Source organism: Patiria miniata, unplaced genomic scaffold (assembly GCF_015706575.1).
Source record: "Patiria miniata isolate m_02_andy unplaced genomic scaffold, ASM1570657v1 HiC_scaffold_3, whole genome shotgun sequence".
Classification (NCBI taxonomy): Eukaryota; Metazoa; Echinodermata; class Asteroidea; order Valvatida; family Asterinidae; genus Patiria; species Patiria miniata.
Window position 1 is genome coordinate 36,485,496 of NW_024037069.1, and position 13,467 is coordinate 36,498,962.

Sequence of the window (13,467 nt, forward strand, 5' to 3'; positions counted from 1 at the left end):
GAAGCATTGAGGGCAGAAAGGATTGATCTACGCTGCAAAGTTCATTACTTACGCCTGGCAAACATCAAAGACGCTATTTGCATGTAGGGCGCATCTAGATTTCTCACCACCGTGCTTTTAATGAAGAACACCCACACCCAGACAGCTCCCGTGGATGCACGAGGCGAGAGGTAAACCAATGTTTTCCTTGCCTGCCTAACGGGTTGATGACTAAGGAATTATAAATACTTATACGTTGTGCTCGCAAGTGCATTATCTATCATAGACGACCAAGCGTATGGTCATTACATTTCTCGCTGGCATCAGATACTTGAAGAAACGCGTACACACGGACGAGTAGACATTCTTTGATTGTGCGGCGGAATGGATCCATATCTGGCCTTGATGATTGTTGTAGGATATTATCCAATCGTGGGAGGTACTGGTGTGATCTGTAAGTGCCAATTCAAATTGTGTTTTTGTTCTTTAGTTGCTTACTAAACGGCCCTTATTTTTTTATCAACGGTTCTAGATTCGGCCATTGTTTGACAATCATAGGTGCCAACCTTATGGCACAGAGAATTCAACGTCCGAAAAAATGGCCGACTAAATGTAGAACATCCGAACTTTATGGAAATGTGCCTGAAATAGTAGTACACGAGGAGGAAACCTTGACAGATGAGGTGTGTGCAAAGAACAGTGTGTGGTTAAAAAGAGCTAGACGAGTGAGAGTTAAATTCGACAGCCACTCCTCTGATTATCCATATGGTATTAAGAATAGCCCTGATTCCAAGTAGGCCTATAAGTCAGTGTGTTGAAACGACGCGTGAGACTGGGATTAAAATCTATCACTAATCTCTGTCCAAAAAATTCGGAAAATAATATTTAGATATGAATACCAATTGCGTGAGTGGGATGTTGCCAATGAAGTCAACCATTGAGTGTTTCGTATTCAGCTACCAATAAGCCTATTCAACATTTCACTCACGCATGTGCAAACTCTCGTGAACGATGCAGTTTCTTATATAAACAAAACACGTCACGCGGTCCTTGTTGAATATTTGCTTTTTTTGTATCCAACAGTTAATAATTGCTCACACGAGATGTTGACAGGGGCGGCGGAACGGGGGGCCGGGGGACACTTCCACCCCCCCCCCCGATTTATCCAAGAGCCCCTCTTGCGGATATAAATGTGCCCCCTCGAGATGAAAACAAAACTGGCCTTAACATTTCGGATAATTGTTTTCATTTCTGATATGAACGAGGAAGATAAAAACCAAGCCCGAAAACCATTACAATTCGCCCTGAAAATGGGCACATAATGCGTAGTTTGCATGATGGCCGGTTTTGAAGAGCGCCCCTACTTTGGAAGATGCATGGTACCACGGCCCACTATTTGATTTACGGAGACCAAGACAGTGTCCAGTAAAAAAGAACGTAATTTCAGCACGGGTGTGCCAAAAAACCCACAAAAAAATGCTGAGTACGCTGCTGCACCGACGGAATATGCCTTTTATACTGAGCAAGTGCCCCTTTTGATGCCCCCCCCCGGCCCAGTTTGAAAACAGCTCCGCCGCCGCTGGATGTCGAATTGGCTATAATTATAGCCACACCACCGAAGAGTGAAAAAAAACCTTCAAAATATCCTGCTGAACATAATGTAAACGCGAGTACACATGCACATGAACCATTAGAAATGGTACGCGTACGGGATACGTATGTGGCTCAGAAAAAGTAGCTGTTATATCGCCATTTTGTGTGGTTATTTCCCAAACTACACATGGAGCGCCAGATGAAATATATGGAAATGGTGATTTAATTTAAGACAAAGACAAGTTCAAAGCAGCCGCCAACAAGCACTACAACCAGTAACCAATCATCAAAAAGCAACCAAGAAACCCAGTGCACCTCTCTACTCGTTTTGCTCCTTTTTAGGGGCGTTGAGTAGTATCCTACCAGAACCAGAATTGAAACCTTTTGCGGAGCCACCCCTTTAATCCACACATATTAGAACTTGGCGGGATCACTTTCACACCACAATGTTATTTGAGCCACCCTGCCTTCAAACACGAACCATTCAAACCCCAAATTATTAAAACCACAGAATTGCCCTGTGAAGATCAAGACTCCTTAATTTTGTCAGCAGGGGCGATCCATGGCAATCCACAATGATCTTAAATGTGCACAAGTTCAGTAGGTTTTCCCGCCAATTTTAAGCCACCCACTAGGGCCAGGCAAGTGACACCCCCTCTGGTGGATGTACCATGGTCCAAACTGGGATCTAATAATAGATGACCTAGGGCATGTCTGCTGTGTGGCTTGGACAATATTAAACAGAGAATTGTGAGTAGTCTTTATTCCCTGGTGGGCGGCTCCATACAGAAAATTAGGCTAGCAACTTTTATCGAGCCACATCCCACACGCGCACCATTTATAATCGTCCCTATGTACAGTAACAAGCACGTCCAACCACTGGAAAGTCCAACTACTGAAATACTATTTTGTAAGAGCTAACGTGTTCCAAGTAGTCACATCAAACTTCGTGTTTTTGTTGCTTCAACATAAAGTCTTTAAATTCTTTACTTAATTCCAGTGGTGACACCAACGTATGGATCTGTTACAATTCCAGAGAGCGCACTCTGCTGTTCAGTGGCGTGTCAAACTGGTTGTGATCCTGAAAGTAAAAACGTCGATAGGATTACAACATACGAGAATCTGATTTGTAAATGCGATTCTTTCTGTATCGATTATGACGACTGTTGTCCCCATTATTCGGATCGATGCATGAACAGAAGCCATTCGTCACATCACGATGACCGTCAAAAGAGGTTGGAATGTGTTTGGACGTCGAATGCTCAGACGAACTTGTACAAGGAGAAATACGGTTTCTTCATGGTGTCGAGTTGTTTGGAAACCAAAGATTGGGGAGCATTTGGCGAGCTCTGTCAAACACTTCAGCCCAATTTTACCAAGATTTCTCTGCAAAAGCTCACTGCAACAATCAAGATGTTACCAGTTGCCAGTAATCTAACTGGACTGCATTACAAAAACATTTATTGCGCTCTGTGTAACGGGGTTCCAGTTGATAGTCTAGTTCCTTGGGTTGCCCGCTCCTCACTACCTGCTGACAGTAATGAAGTGTACTCTCGGTATTGGTTCGAACCCCCTAGTGCGCCCTCTATTCTCAATATAACGCAGCCTCGAGGGTGCATCACCGACGTTGAAGTTTCAGACCCGGATACACAAAACACCTCGATAGCCAACAAATGTTCCAGTCTATCGAATGTTTTAGAATCTGGTAGTTGCCTCGTATGCACGCAGCACCTCGATACACCCTGGTGTTATTTACCAAACTTGCCTATGGAGGCTCTGAATTTCAAAATTCCATTCAACTTTCCTTCATTTGTTCAAACTGAATTTGTCCCTTGCCCTGGCCAATTTATCTACGATTTTAACCTGTGGAAGTGTGTTCATGTCCTTGGCCCACCGGACATCACAATCCCATCTCCATCGACCGAGACTTTGCTTTGCTTGTCACGACATGCTGAGCCTCACATTATATTGGTGCGTCTACAGATGTCACCTCTGATGAAGTCAGTTGCTAAGGATGCAGTACGCCAAGACTTCATGTTAGCTTTCCGCGAAGCCATCGGAATCACAGACGCTAACGTTGAAGTTGTTTCGTGGCCAAATCACGATTGGGAACCAATTATTCAACTCGAAGAGAGCAGAGCAATCGCCTTTAAGGTTCAACTCCCTTTGAATTCATCTATTGAACATGTACTTAGCGCCATAGCCAAAGATCTCTTGTTAAATGGGCAAGCTAATCGGTCATACATCGTGTCCATGGTGGAATTCATGTTGCCATGTGGAGACTACACCATTGACCAATGCGTGGCTGACTCCAGCATAATTGAGGTACAAGATGAACATGTCACTGTGAGAAATAATACTTTGATATTTAATATGAGCAACGACGATATCAAATCTAGCAAAGTTTTGAGGAGAGTTCGCTATCGATTCAGGGACACAGAGAATGGAAACATGTCTGAGAGGTCTCAACTGTTCATCTGTAACATCAAGGAACATTCCAAGTCTGAACAGGTACAGTATTTGTTGTACGTAATTGGTACCGCGGTTTCATTGGTGGGACTTCTGTTGACATTTATGACGTACATGATTTTACCTGGTTTGCGTACGGTGCCCGGGGTAGGCACTATGAATCTAATAGCAGCGACTTTCACGGCTCAGCTGGGACTCCTCATAGCCGGCCAAACAGCGAGCACTGTCACTACTGCTCTGTGCACAGCCTTGGCGGCGATCTTACACTACGTCTGGCTGGCTTCATTCTCGTGGACCTCGTGCCTCGCTCTGGGCCTCAGTCGCACATTGGGTAACCCTACTGGCAAGCAGCGACAACTGCAAAGCAAGATGCAGACGGCTAAGCTGAACGCCCTCTATGGCTGGGGAGGGCCAGGGCTAATCGTGGCTGCATGCTTGATCGTTCACTTCGCCGGTCACCAGAACCGGGATGTCTTAGTCTACGGAGGGGAAAGCGCGTGCTGGATTCAACCCAAGGAAGCAAACCTGGTTGTTTTTGGGGTACCAGTGATATTGTCTCTCCTCGCCAATGTTGGTATGTTTGCGAAGTCTGTGCTAGGTTTACGGGCGTCTAAGAAGGCTACGAGACGTCTAAATGCACATGTCTCCTTTATCCAACGTGCCAGACTGGAACTCACCATTTACGTTAAGGTGAGAAAATCAATGTGTTCAGTAAACCCTTCCTTTATCCAAGCTACATACACAGCAAATTCCACTGATATCGGTTAACCGTGTTCGGGGTATATCGTTCATAATTCACCATTAATTATACAAAAGAAATTTATGATTTGCAACAATCTATTGTGGCTTCTTGGAGGGGTCGTACTAGTCCAGAATTTATGGACGATATTTTGGCATTATTAATAAATGTATATATGTTAACAATAATCCGCTTTCATAGGTCTCATTGCTGATGGGGTTTTCGTGGTCCTGGGCTCTCATCGGTGCCTTTACCAGAATCGACGCCTTCTGGTTCGTTTTCATCATCTTCAACTCCTTCCAGGGTGCCTATGTGTTCATAGCATTCGTCTGCAACGCGAGGGTGCTGCGCATGCTCCAGATGAGGCTGGGGCTACCGGGTAGAAGTAACCAATCACAAGCTGCCTATCATACAACGCGGGCAACACGGATGATGCAGGTGACATCAGCGTCTAATAAGAACATTAGTTCCACTACTCAGTGAACTTCAAATTGTTGAGGATGCAAAAGAATGTGGTTTTACATGATTCAGTCTGGGCCTGTTGGAATACTAAACCCTTTGTGTTCCACAATTGTTTTGGCGTATGTTCCAATTTTAATCTTGAATCTGTAAAATCCGAGACAAGTTACTGAAGGCAAAAGTTAATTAATTATTTACCATTATAATATCATATTAATGATTTCTGAAGCTAATGATGAACACCCGCCTTTCAATCTGTTTGGCCTGACAAGTCACTATAAAGCTTTCGATGTTTTCCGCCCAAAGTCTGATGCAAACAACTTGAGTACTCTGCAAAAAAATCTGCTGTGCGTTGCTTTCTGCTGTCCGTTGCAAGCATGTATGCTAAAAACTATACAATTTCATTCTTTTTATTATAATTAATATTTTAATATTAGACTGTAAGTGCAATACTGTATAATATAATAAGATCAGGCGACTCCATGTTTCAATCTACGTACCGTTTTGAAGACACGGACAACATTTCACAAAAGGACATTTCCAGTCATAGACGCGCAGTCAAGTTGCATTGTTATACCAGGGCGGATTCAGGAGTTTTTTCCGGGGGGGGGGAGTTAATCAGCAAATAAATGCTGAAATGTAGACAGATTTTTTGTTCTTCGGTCACTTGGCCTCCGTAAAATCAATGGGTGGTGAGGGTGGGGGGGGGGGGGGGGAGGGGGGAGGGACTCATACTTTCAATGGGAGCGCGGTTCAACTCCGACGATCAATAGTAACACTATTACGGCACAAATACCACGTAACCCAGCTGGCTCTGCCGAATTTTGTGCACAGGCAGATTTTATTTGTAGAATTTTTTTTGGGTTTGAACCCCCAACCCACCCCCCTCCTCCTCTGGGTCCTTGCCTGTGTACAATGATATGATAATACGATGTTGCAATGGGATTAAATTTACGGCTGTAGGCCTACCGTGTAACAAATCTCATGAAAAGAAACGGGAAACTCGGTTGCATTATGGTGCAACCGTAAAAGTAATATTATTTATTTATTTATTTCTTATTTATCCTGGGAAATCTATTCAGTGAAAACAACTCACTGATCTCCCATGGATCCCGGCTCACACAAAACTACAATTAAAATACAATTAAAATATTAAGAGTACAGTGTAAGAATGTTAACAAATTCATTTAAATAAACTGAAATAAAATATGAATCACACAGATGATAAACAGACATTTACAATACAATACAAAACATCACTGCAAGATGACATCCCCCACCCCTGGATTTTTTCTTTTTTCCCCCGCTTTTTTAATTTTTTTTTTTTAAGTGAGCTGTTTGAGTTGACTGACGAAGTGATTAAGACTTGTTGATTGCGGAGATTTTAAATGTTGCGGTAAGTTATTCCAAGCCTGGGACCCCTGAAGTTAAAAGTTCTTCCATTTTCTGTTCTAGGGTGTGGAAGAGCCACATTACCAACAGTGCTACTCCTAGTTCGATGACAATGTAGTTCACTGACTGGAGCAAAAACTTCGCTGAGATAATTAGGAACATTGCCTGATAAACACTGAAAAACACGCATACTGTAATTTGTATCCTTGTGGAGACATTCCTTTGTTCCATGAATCTGATACACCGTACCTTCTGGAGACGTGTGTACAATAGGGAACAAAAGATTGTATACGTCTCCACAGGGCAGTTTCTATAGATGAATACGTCTCCACAAGGTTTTTACGAAATAGATATTTTGCCACTAGCCAGTTCACCATACAGCAGGACCTTTGGGATCCTCCCTTCTGGCATGCGGTAGACATGTCCAAGCCAGCGGAGTCTGCGTTGTTGGAGAAGGGTGACCAGGCTCTGAATGCCAGCCTGGGCAAGGACCTCAGTGTTCGTCACATGGTCGGACCACTTGATGCCAAGAATGCGCCGCAGATTTCGCAGATGGAATGTGTTGAGCCTCTTTTCCTGTCTTGAGTATAGGGCCCAGGACTCACTGCCATAAAGGAGGGTACTGAGAACGCAGGTTCTGTAGACGGCTGTCTTGGTGTGGATGGTCAACTTGCCGTTTTCCCAGACCCTTTCGGTAAGCCTGGCAAAGGTAGAGGCCGCTCGTCCAATGCGCCTATTTATCTCAATGTCCAGGGAGAGGTCGTCTGACACTGTTGAGCCTAGATAGGTGAATTCGTGCACAACCTCCAGCTTGCTGTTATTGGCTGAGATGACCGGTGGCTGTTCAACGCCCTGGCCCAACACTTCAGTCTTTTTTATGCTGATGTTCATGCCGAAGTCCAGGCAGGCGCATGAGAAACTGTCCATGAGACTTTGTAGCTGCTGCTCTGTATGGGTGGCTAAAGCTGCATCGTCTGCAAAGAGCATATCCCTGATAACCGCTTTACGAACTTTGGTCTTCGCTTTGAGCCGGGAGAGGTTGAACAGCCTCCCATCCGATCGAGTGTGGAGGTACACGCCCTCTGTAGATGAGCCAAAGGCATGCTTCAGCATGACAGCAAAGAAGATGCCAAACAGGGTTGGAGCAAGCACACACCCCTGCTTAACGCCATTGCATATGCTGAAAGCCTTTGAGGAAGCGCCGTCGAACTGCACGACACCTTTCATGTCAGTGTGGAACGCCTGTATCACACTGAGTAGCTTGGGTGGGCATCCGATCTTGGCTAGGATCCGGAACAGGCCATCGCGACTCACAAGGTCGAAGGCCTTTGTGAGGTCAATGAAGGCAATGTACAGTGGCTGTCTCTGCTCTCTGCACCTCTCCTGTAGCTGGCGTAGGGAGAAGACCATGTCTATCGTTGAGCGCCTTGACCTGAAGCCACACTGAGACTCGGGATAGACTCTGTCGGCCAGTTTTTGCAATCTGTTCAGGATGACACGTGCATAGACCTTGCCGACGATATTCAGTAGAGAGATGCCCCTGTAATTATTACAATCACTCCTGTCCCCTTTATTCTTGTAGAGGGTGACGATGTTGCTATCTCTCATATCCTGAGGTACTTGTCCCTCCGTCCAGCACTGGCAGAGTAATTCAAACAGGTGGCTCAGCAAGACTCCTTTCGCACACTTGATGGCCTCAGGTGGAATGCCATCAAGTCCAGGAGCCTTTCCAGTGGGCAGGTTGTCTATTGCTTTTCTCAACTCCATCACCGTGGGCGGCACGTCCAGCTCCATCATGCAAGGCAAGCTGTCAATGGCATCAAAGGCATCATCGGAGACGATGTTTTCTCTGGAGTACAGCTCCGAGTAATGCTCAACCCATCTGTCCATTTGCTTGGCTTTATCCTTGATGACTTCACCTGTTGAGGATTTAAGAGGCGCCACCTTGGTTTGTGTGGGTCCCATGGCTCTCTTTATCCCATCATAGACCCCTCGGATGTTGCCGGTGTCAGCTGATGTCTGAATATCTTTACAGAGCTGCAACCAATAGTCATTGGCACATCTTCTGGCTCTTTTCTGAACTTTGCTTCGAGCTGACTTCAGAGCTTGCTGTGTTGCTTGGCTGGGGTTGCGTTTGTGTTCTAGTAGTGCAGCATGTTTTTCTTCAATGACGGGGTTGAGCTCACTGGAATTGGCTTCAAACCAGTCTTGAGTCTTCTTTTGCTTCTTCCCGAAGGCTTGTAAAGCGCTGTTATAGATGATTTGCCTCAACTGGCTCCATCTCTGTTGAGCGTCTCCCTCTGGGGGGTCTGTGAAGAGAGCTTCTTCCGGACTCTTGGTGAAGGATTCCACCCTCTTTGGATGTGAGGTCTTGATGACGTCTATGCGTGGTTTGCCAAGAGGTTTGGCTTGGTGCATCTTCTTTGGCTGGAGCCTGATCTTGCAGCACACAAGGGAATGATCAGTGTCGCAATCGGCGCTCTGATAGGAACGGGTGGTGAGCACGTTCCTCAGATGGTCTCGCCTGGTAATGATTAGGTCCAGTTGGTGCCAGTGTTTAGATCTGGGATGTCTCCAAGATACCTTGTGTTGTGGCTTGGTCTGAAAAAAATGTTGTGCAATGTACACAGCTCCAGTAGACGTTGCCCGTTCTTGTTTATTTTCCCAATTCCGTGCCTTCCCAAGCAGGTGGGCCAGGAGTCACGATCAGCACCCACTCTGGCATTGACGTCGCCGAGCAGCAGCAGTAGTTCCCGACTGGGGATCCCCTGTATAACAGTCTGCAACTGGTCGTAAAACTCATCCTTGGCTTCTTGCGAGGAGTAGAGGGTAGGAGCGTAGGCACTAACGAGGTTGACTGGTCCATCAGTTGTATGTAAGCGTAGTGTGAGAATTCTCTCTGTTCCTCTCTCGCATGGTTCGGTCATCCCTATAAGTGTGCTTCGGACAGCGAAGCCGACACCATGCTCTCTGATCTCCTCTGGCCCCTTTCCCTGCCAGAAGAAAGTAAAATCCCTCTCGCGCAGGGTGCCTGAGCCCAATAGGCGAGTTTCTTGAACTGCAGCAATGTCGACCTGCAGTCTCAGTAGCTCATTGTTGATCACCGCTGTCTTGCGCGAGTCACTGATCTCCTGCAGGTTTCAGTCAGTCCAATGGTCATTGTCCGTACATTCCAGCACCCAATCTTGAGTGCCGGCTTTTTACTTGGTTTTCTTTTTTTGTTGTCTGGTACATGGGTTTTACAGTCCGCTTGTCAGGCTAGTTAAAACCCTGAGCCCCACGCACCCAGTGAGGCAGGCGAACTGTGGCGGGACAGCACCTAACTGGCTGGGGGCTGCCCAGCTTAAGGCGGGCGGTAGCTGCAGCTGTCCATTGAGACGCGATGATCTCTCCCACCGTCGGAAGCAACCCCTAGCGCCTTACTCTACGCCAATTGAGTTAGACTTATTACTGGTAGACTATTACTTCCCGTGTTTTATCCACACCATGTGGCGAGGCTGGAGTGTCCTCTCCAGGGCGCAGGCCTGGGCTGATTTCTATGGAGGAAAGGCTGTAGCCCATTCAGCGGATCCCCCCTCTCCGCGTCAGTGATGGGTCCAAAGGAAAGGCAGAGGCCATTACAATTTGGGATCAGAGACGCCGCAGGAGTTGCCAGTAGGGTGTTGAGTCAACATCAGACTGCCTTCGGGACTCCGGCTCTGGATTTTTAAAAGATGAACTGCCTTACGGGGCTGAAGAGCTCCATCTACCCTGCTATTTACCCATAGCTGGGGCAGTGGTTGACATGGCGCCAGGGCGTATCCACACGCCGGTGGGCCTGCACACCATGTCTCTGGGGCCCACTGCTGCTCCGAGACCCCCTACAGTTCAGCCTGGGGTCGCAAGATGCCCAGTTACCATGTGTTGCCACGAGGAGGCACTGTAGGAGTCTTGGTGAGGGAGAGGCTATGTACTGGCAGGGGAGACTTACGCACTCGGCTCCCTTTTCGCCCCAAAACGGGGCTAGCCAGCGGCAGCAGCTGAAGGTAGAGAGCGGGGTGTGCAATACTAACTACAACTACGCTACTGCACTAGACGCATCACACCACCCTGTGGTAAACCACTAACACACTGGTTTAAATAAGAGCATTTTTAAACTGCACTTTCAAACTCGAAAACTTTAGTACACGAGTATTAATATGAATGTCTCTTCTTTCATGTAGAGTTTTCCAACAGCTGATGCTGATGTTCTAGATGGGACCTTAAGAATTGTCCTTCCTGCTCTATTCAAAAGTACATCAAGCCGTTGTATCAAGGTTTAGGAAGCACTACTCCATTTAAAATCACAATAATCAAACTGAGGTAAAATACGGCTTTTTACAATAAGGTTAAGGGTTTGTGTAGGCCAAACATTTTAAGTCTATTCAAAATACCTAGAGACAGAAGATGCTGCATGGTCAATCTGTTCCATCCATTTCATTTTACAATCAACGTGAACACCGAGATAATTTTAAGTGGTTACTTGTTCCAGGCAATTGTCATTTACAAAAATATTAACATTGGAATGTTCACATCTGGCAAGTTTTTAGGCTAAATCAATCAATATGCTTTTTGACTTGGTGGTATTCAGTCACTGACGTGATATCATTAATAAAGTTAGAAAATAATAATGGGCCCAGGATAGTTCCTTGTTGGACTCCAAAATTGATAGCATTCGATTTGTTCGATAAGACATTCCCAATTTTGTTTACCTGTGTCCTTCCATAAAGGTAAGACCGGAACCAGTCGAGCTCCAGACCTCTTACGCCTATATTGTGTAATTTGTTAAGACAAATTGTGTAATTGACAGTGTCAAAAGCTTTACGAAGTTCTAAAAACACTGCTCCAATAAATTTACCACCGTCCATCTGCTTGAGTAAAAAGTCTGAGACATCAAGGAGTGCTCTTTGTTTGAAATGAAGAGGTCTGAAGCCCGACTGTTCCTGTGCTAAGCAGTCATTTACTGTAAGAAAATGAGAAACTGATTATGAACAATACGCTCAATTTTTTTTTATATCAGTTGATATAAATGAAATAGGTGCCTATATTGATTAAGGTCATGAATTACACCACCTTTGTGGATAGTAGTAACTTTGTACAATTTCCATTCATCGGGAACAATACCACTCTGCAAACTTTATTGAAATATTACAGCAAGTGGTTTGGCAGGAACATAAGCGCCAGATAAAAAAAAAAAACCAGCCGTTAATCCCATCCATACCAAAGGCTTTCCCAGCAGGTTTTTTCCTAAGAAGATTCAATACTTCGCCAGTAGAAACTGGGCAAAATTTAAAGTTTTGTTGATCTTTAATCGCGTTGTTCTCATTTAATTCTGTATCTATTTCTAAAATAGTGTCAAACTGGCTGTCCTGAATTTGGCCCACAGCAAAATGGTCATTAAAGAAATTTGCAACGTCATGATTCTTTTCTTTTTCTTCGGTGTCGGTGTAAGTATGAGTTGATTTCTTACTCGGAAGCAGGCTTTTCAGAGTGGTCCACAATTTGTTTTAGTATTTCCGTTATTGTCATAAATAATTTTGTTGTAGTACTGTCTCATAAGTTAACACCCAGATTATTCAATCTATTTCGAAGAACCTTTGCTGTTCCATAAAGCTCATCATTGTTGGATATGTTAGCAAGATTTTTGGCCCTCATATATTTTCGTCCGAGTTCCAAATAATTGCCATTGATTCATTTTGCTTTGTTTGTGCAAACTCTGAGACTTTTCACTGGGCTATAAATATCACAAACACTCATTAGCATATCTCCTTAAAAATATTCCATGCTGTATTTGGTTCTATAAATAATTCCAGTATATCCCATGGTTGATGTTTAAGATCATGATTAAAAGCTTCTTCCTTAAAATTTCGAAATGACCGAGCACGAATATATTTATGACCTGTGGAAATTTTCACAGACTTTTGAACAGCATCAATCAATCAATAAATGGTTGCTAAGATTAACCTCTTTTGTTCCTGAATTAGTGTACATAGATGGTTGATTGGTCCAGACATGATCTATACAAGTAGAACTTTGCAGTGTTATTCTTGTCGGACAGGTAATTAATTGATTCAGTTAATAAGTATCGAATTGTTGTTTCAATTTTGTCCAATGACTTGAACTTGAAGGCAAATGATCAGTATTAAAAGCGCCCAAGCAGGTCATTTCCGGTGGAGTTCTTGAGTTATACATATTCGTGACATCATCAAGAATAGCTGGAAAATCCTCGAAGAATGCCTCATTGTCTGGTGGTCGATAAACACAGCTGATAATCAGTGGTCTTGTTGAAGGCAGGTGCGGTTGGATCTCCAACCTTAAAAATCTTTAAAAAATTATCTTAAAAGTATTTCTGCATAATTTGAAGAAAAGTCATTTTTTGGCCAAATTTCATAAAAAAGTAATAAAAAGTAAGGCTAACCCCTTGTGTATTTTTCAATCTTGGCCAAAAAATGAAATTGCTCAAAATTAGCTGGAAAGATGCCTAAAGGACCCTAGAACACATTCCGATTCGATATCCGGACAGATCAGCTTTTAAACAGGATATTTTGACAAAAGATTGCGGTATCTAAAATATTTTTTTTTTCACCAAAAATTGATGATTTTGGCCAAAATCTTTAAAATATTGGGTGTTTGAATGCTGATTGATGCTCCTCTCACATTTAAAGGTATTTCTGCATAGTTTGAAAAAGAAGTCATTTTTGGGCCAAATTTCATAAAAAAGTAAGGCTAACCCCTTGTGTATTTTTCAATTTTGGCCAAAAAATGAAATTGCTCGAAATTAGCTGGAAAGATGCCTAAAGGACCCTAGAACACATTCC

General features: G+C 44.2%; 1 protein-coding gene across 1 annotated transcript; it reads right to left on the reverse strand.

The window, feature by feature from the left end:
• Positions 1-6,970: 6,970 nt before the first annotated feature.
• On the reverse strand, positions 6,971-11,375 carry LOC119736778. Its single transcript, XM_038210787.1, has 4 exons — positions 11,362-11,375; positions 10,416-10,650; positions 9,308-9,762; positions 6,971-9,155 (listed from the first exon to the last, which is right to left on the reverse strand). Exons 1-4 carry the CDS (start codon positions 11,373-11,375, stop codon positions 6,971-6,973), a joined length of 2,889 nt encoding a protein of 962 aa, XP_038066715.1.
• Positions 11,376-13,467: the final 2,092 nt, after the last annotated feature.